Source organism: Nanorana parkeri, unplaced genomic scaffold (genome assembly GCF_000935625.1).
Source record: "Nanorana parkeri isolate BGI_ZX_2015 unplaced genomic scaffold, ASM93562v1 scaffold108, whole genome shotgun sequence".
In the NCBI taxonomy this organism is placed as follows: domain Eukaryota; kingdom Metazoa; phylum Chordata; class Amphibia; order Anura; family Dicroglossidae; genus Nanorana; species Nanorana parkeri.
The window spans coordinates 996,990-1,002,989 of NW_017306376.1; the positions used below are offsets into that span (position 1 = coordinate 996,990).

At 47.3% G+C, this 6,000-nt stretch overlaps 1 protein-coding gene across 2 annotated transcripts in view; it reads right to left on the reverse strand.

Annotated features, from left to right (window-relative positions):
• The window catches only part of SLC29A3 (solute carrier family 29 member 3), a 65,865-nt gene extending 65,186 nt beyond the window's left edge, over positions 1-679 (reverse strand). For both annotated transcript variants that reach the window (XM_018553069.1, XM_018553070.1), the window contains exons 1-2: positions 675-679; positions 539-613 (exon numbers count right to left, since the gene is read on the reverse strand). In XM_018553069.1, coding sequence (XP_018408571.1) covers position 539 — 1 coding nt within the window. In that variant the 5' untranslated portion in view covers positions 540-613; positions 675-679. The remainder of the gene's footprint in view (positions 1-538; positions 614-674) is intronic.
• Between the last annotated feature and the right edge of the window lie 5,321 nt (positions 680-6,000).

The window sequence follows — 6,000 nt, forward strand, 5'->3', positions numbered from 1 at the left end:
CATGGGTTCATCATATACAGTACAGCTGTGTACATGTGCCCATCATATACAGTACAGTTGTGTACATGGGGTCATCATATACAGTACATCTGTGTACATGGGCTCATCATATACAGTACAGCTGTGCTCAGATCCATACAATCCTATACACTGTACAGAGATGAATTATACACCGGGGTACATGAGCTCTCACTAGAACTCCAATACATCCTGATCACAGTGTAATGACAGGAGAGGTCACATCAGACACACTGATACCTGTATATCCTGATATGTCACCTGCATATACCAGAGCGACTCATATCACACTGACCCGGAGCACAGACTGCACTCACCTGCCAGCAACAATCCTGACTCAGATAAAGGAATACATGAAATATTACATTACCACCATCACAGCCCGGGGACTTCATAGTAAATGAAGCATTGCCCTGCTGCTCTGCCACAACACAGTGCAGCCCACATATACCGGACCGTACTCCCGGAGCTGACATGGGCAGTGCCCGGTCCGGACCTGGACGGAGTCTCTGACACTTACTTTCTGATGCGGCACATAAATCCGGGGGAGCGAGGTTTGTTGACGATGGAGCCGGGCCGATACCCCGCCCCCTTCCTACTGGCATAACACAGAGAGTACGCCCCTGGGAGGGACGAGACCCGAGTACCGCCCCTACCTCCTTCCACAGAACGGAGCGTACGCCCCTGGGAGGAGCCAGTATTGAGCACCACCCACCGCAGCGCCCACTCACTGCTGACAACACAGGAAGCTGTGCGTTCCATTCTGCAGTGCACATCGAGTCTGTACTTGTAGGAACTGGAAGTTATATGAGACTGAGTGGAAAAGTCCTGATCGGCCTCACATGAGCTCTGAACGAATGTGAACGTGACTGTTGTTTTCACAAGCACATTGTGCCAGAGTTTATTAAATAAATAAATATTTGGCTTTTAAATCTGACTATTAAAGTGACATTAAAGTATATATTTTTTTCCCTCCCCCCAATGTTAGTGAAAGGACTTACCTTAAATGATGTCTCTTAATCCAATCTTCTTTCCTGCTGCTGCGGGTCTCAGATCCATCGCTGACTCCTCTGTGTTTGCTGGCACTTCCTTTCCCATGAGGTCTGCATGCGGGTGCACGCTGTCCATAGACTTACTTTGCTAGCAGTAGATATATGCAAAAAAAGTTGAGGATTTAATAACGCTTTAAATCAGAGGGCAGCAATATTTTACACACCAAGTGCCATCAGACAACCTGGTGCCAGTGAACAATAGCACCTTGTAGTGATAGTTACATTTCAATATTTACACTTATAGTTGTACTGCTAGTAGAAAGTTCAACTCACTCGTTATTTCAATGTGTTTACTTTGCCATTAGCAGCACAACTATGAGGGGGAAAAATGTAATAACTAGTGCACACAAAACATGTTCATATTTACATGTGCTGAGAAGTAAACTGGACTCACAGATGTAGTGTGATCCTTGTGTCTACATTTCATGGCTCAGTTGTGCTATGTCTGGGCCGTAGGATGTTACTTTCAGCTGACCTCAGACCAGCACCAATGCCCTGCAGACCTCAGACCAGCACCGATGCCCTGCAGACCTCAGGCTAGCACCAATGCCCTGCAGACTTCAGACCAGCACCAATGCCCTGCAGACCTCAGACCAGCACCGATGCCCTGCAAACCTCAGAGCAGTACCAATGCCCTGCAGACCAAAGACCAGCACCGATGCCCTACAGACCTCAGGCTAGCACCAATGACCTACAGACTTCAGACCAGCACCGATGCTCTGCAGACCTCAGGCTAGCACCAATGCCCTGCAGACTTCAGACCAGCACCAATGCCCTGCAGACCTCAGACCAGCACCGATGCCCTGCAAACCTCAGAGCAGTACCAATGCCCTGCAGACCAAAGACCAGCACCGATGCCCTACAGACCTCAGGCTAGCACCAATGCCCTACAGACTTCAGACCAGCATTGATGCCCTGCAGACCTCAGGCTAGCACCAATGCCCTGCAGACTTCAGACCAGCACCTATGCCCCGCAGACCAGCACAGATGCCCTGCAGACCTCAGAGCAGCACCAATGCCCTGCAGACCTCAGGCTAGCACCAATGCCCTGCAGACCTCAGGCTAGCACCAATGCCCTGCAGACCTCAGAGTAGCACCGAAGCCCTGCATACCTCAGACCAGCACCAACGCACTGCAAAGCACAGACCAGCACCAACACATGACAGACCTCAGTCAAGCAGCAACGCACTGCAAACAGACCAGCACCAATGCCCTGCAGACGTCAGAGTAGCGCCAGTGCCCTGCAGACCTTAGACCAGCACCAATGCATGGCAGAACTCAGACCAGCACCAACGCACTGCAGACCTCAGACCAGCCTCCTCAGCACGCTTATGCATTCCTATGCCGCTCAGTCACATGAGGGAGGTGATGCAGACTTCAGACCAGCACCAATGCCCTGCAGACCTCAGACCAGCACCGATGCCCTGCAAACCTCAGAGCAGTACCAATGCCCTGCAGACCAAAGACCAGCACCGATGCCCTACAGACCTCAGGCTAGCACCAATGCCCTACAGACTTCAGACCAGCATTGATGCCCTGCAGACCTCAGGCTAGCACCAATGCCCTGCAGACTTCAGACCAGCACCAATGCCCCGCAGACCAGCACAGATGCCCTGCAGACCTCAGAGCAGCACCAATGCCCTGCAGACCTCAGGCTAGCACCAATGCCCTGCAGACCTCAGGCTAGCACCAATGCCCTGCAGACCTCAGAGTAGCACCGAAGCCCTGCATACCTCAGACCAGCACCAACGCACTGCAAAGCACAGACCAGCACCAACACATGACAGACCTCAGTCAAGCAGCAACGCACTGCAAACAGACCAGCACCAATGCCCTGCAGACGTCAGAGTAGCGCCAGTGCCCTGCAGACCTTAGACCAGCACCAATGCATGGCAGAACTCAGACCAGCACCAACGCACTGCAGACCTCAGACCAGCCTCCTCAGCACGCTTATGCATTCCTATGCCGCTCAGTCACATGAGGGAGGTGGGTGGGCCAGGGATGTAATTGACAGCCGGCTCGAGGGAGCTGTCAATTGCAAGAGATAACGAATGAGGTTGCAAACCAGCTGCCAAGTTGTTTACCTGGCTGGGTTGCCGACTCCTGTATTAAATCCAATAGTTGAATGCAGCTTTGTCAGCTCACACTGAAATATATGTAGTCACTAGACATGTGCACCTGCAAAAAAATTGTTTTGTTTCATTTTTATTCAGATTTTGCCTTTATTTCGTTTTTCAGGATTCGAGTCCGAAAATCAATTTGTTTCGGAATTCGGATTCGGACAAACTTCGCTAGCGATAGTCTGTACAAATTTTCGTTTCATTCCTTTAGTCATTCGTTCATGAAAGCAAAGTGACATCCGAGGAAAAAAAACGTTTTTTTTTCCTCTCATGTAATTTTGCTGCAACGAAATTTCGTCCAACAAACGAAATTTCGTACAGACTACTGCTAACGTATTCCATAAACGGAAATTCGGATTTGTTTGCATTTGTTATAGCTGTAATTCGGAATTCGGATACATCCGAATTTCCAAAATTTCGTCTGCGCATGTCTAGTAGTCAACATGTTTTCTGCTCTCCTGGTTAGCCTGCACACTGTATAGCTAAAACTATTTTATATTATTATAGGATAGAGTAGGGAAGGGTTATAACCCCTATCAGCTGTCCAGTGGGGAGATTTTCCATCACTTCATGTCTTAGAGATACAACAGGAAGTTAGAGAAAATGTCCCAAATTGATGAGAATTCCCCTTATAAAGTACAACCATGGCCTCCCTTTTTTTTGCAGACTTACACTGGTCCAGCTTGGCTCAGTGGAAGAATCCATATTTGATCTCCAGCGAGACTTTGGGGATTCTGTAAATGACTGTAGTAGTCTGCATTACTTACAGACATAGCTGGGATCTACCAGTGGCTTCCCCTCTGCACACAGAGAACGGGAAGTCCCGTATTGAGAACGCATTGTATTTCTTCAAATAATGTAAGGCGTTCTCTGAATGGACGAGGTGGAAATCATTGATTTCGCCTCATTCTATGTTGTAAATTTTGAATTGTATTACTTGGGCGATTGGAAGCCAGTGGAGGGATTGGCAGAGGAGGGTTGCAGACACTGAGCGGTTGGTAAAGTGTATAGGTTTGGCAGCAGCATTCATGATAGACTGAAGGGGGGATAGCCTGTGCACAGGTAGGCCAATGAGGAGGCAGTGGCAATAGTCAAGGCAAGAGATACCAAGAGAGTGGATTAATATCTTGGTGGTGTCATTCGTTAGGAAAAGGGATATTTTTCAAGATGTTACAGAGATGAAGATGGCAAGATTTGGACAGTGATCGGATTTGGGGCCTGGAGTTGAGGTCAGGGTCCAGAATTACACCTAGCACACTGGCATGAAGGAAAGGATTAATGGTTGTGTTATTCATATTGATGGAAATGTTGGAGGGGGGGATATTATGAACTCAGTTTTAGAGAGATTTAGTTTTAAGGAGTGTTGTGATATCCATACTGGCATGTCAGTTGGTAATTTAGTGATGCCCAATGAGACAATAAATAGATTTGGGTGACATCAGCATAGAGATTGATATTGGAAGCCATAGGAGGTCATCAACTGACCACGGGAGGAGGTGTAGATAGAAAATGGAAGGGTTTGGGGGATCCCTATAAAAAAGGAAGAGCAGAGGAGGTGATATATCAGTTTGAGGTGTTTCTGAGGTCATTTGAAACTCATTGGAAGGTGCATTTGACCTGCACTTGACCTCCATCTGACCACTCCAAATGGGTTTTCCATTCCTGTGGGTTTGTATGGAAATACAATACCTATCGGATGTGAACAAGTGCCCATATACACAGGCCATAGAGCTTTTTCTTTCACAGGGTGCTTTTGCATTCAATTTTTCTCATGAGCCAACAGTGTGACTTTATTGTTTTGGTTATCGCCCTGTAAACTATTCTTCTACAGGTCCCTCCTAGGCACAAGGTCACCTTAAGTAACCAGAATGGCCACCATCTAATTAAGTAAGAAGATTTCCACCATAAAACTTGCACATGCTGCAGGTAGAGTGTGCCTACAAAAACCTGTATGGGCACCCAAAGCCTTCAAATGATGGTAAAAAAGTTGGGCCATTATGAAAGTTCTTGAAATTTTTGATAGTTTGCCTCTTCATTTCTACATCCTGCAAATTCCAGAAAATTGGCCAGTAAGACTTTCGTTAACAGTGATAATGACATCTCCAGGTGACTGCACTTCATACTAGCAGAGTTTTTTTTAACTGACCACTTCAATGCAGCTAAAACGTTAAACGAAATTATGAATAAATTCTTCCTTCTTAAATTGTTTCTATTAGGCCCCATTCACACTATGCGACACTTACCTCGAGCGGATTTCCGCGCGGCCGGGATAGCACAACTGTTTTGGCGACGTTCAAGCGACGATCGCGCGACCTTTACCGTCGGGCTGCATGCAAAAAAGAAAAATCGCTAGACATCTGCGGGGAAAAAGGGTCCTGCACAAGCGACGCGTGACAGACGAGCGCCTAAGAAAATCATTAGAGGAGCGTCTCCTCGCGATATCGTGCGGCAAATATGCGTGATATCGCAGCAGAAATCGCGGGATTAAACGCTCAGTGTGAATGGGCACTAAGATTTATGAAGCACTAGAGAGGCATCAAGATTACACATTACATATAAGGCACATGACTGCTTTAAGCTGACGTGATTGATATATACACTGAGTGGCCAGATTATTATGACCGCCCCATCAGTACTTTGTTGGGCCACCTTTTGCCTTCAATACTAGCTCCAGAAAAAATCACTTCTACCGTCATGGTAAACAACCTGCTTCCCTATTTATAATGGCCCTCTAGCAACTTCAGCGCAAAATTATAGCTAATTTGCCTACAAACGTCAGGTGCTCATAATAATCTGGCCACTCAGTGTGT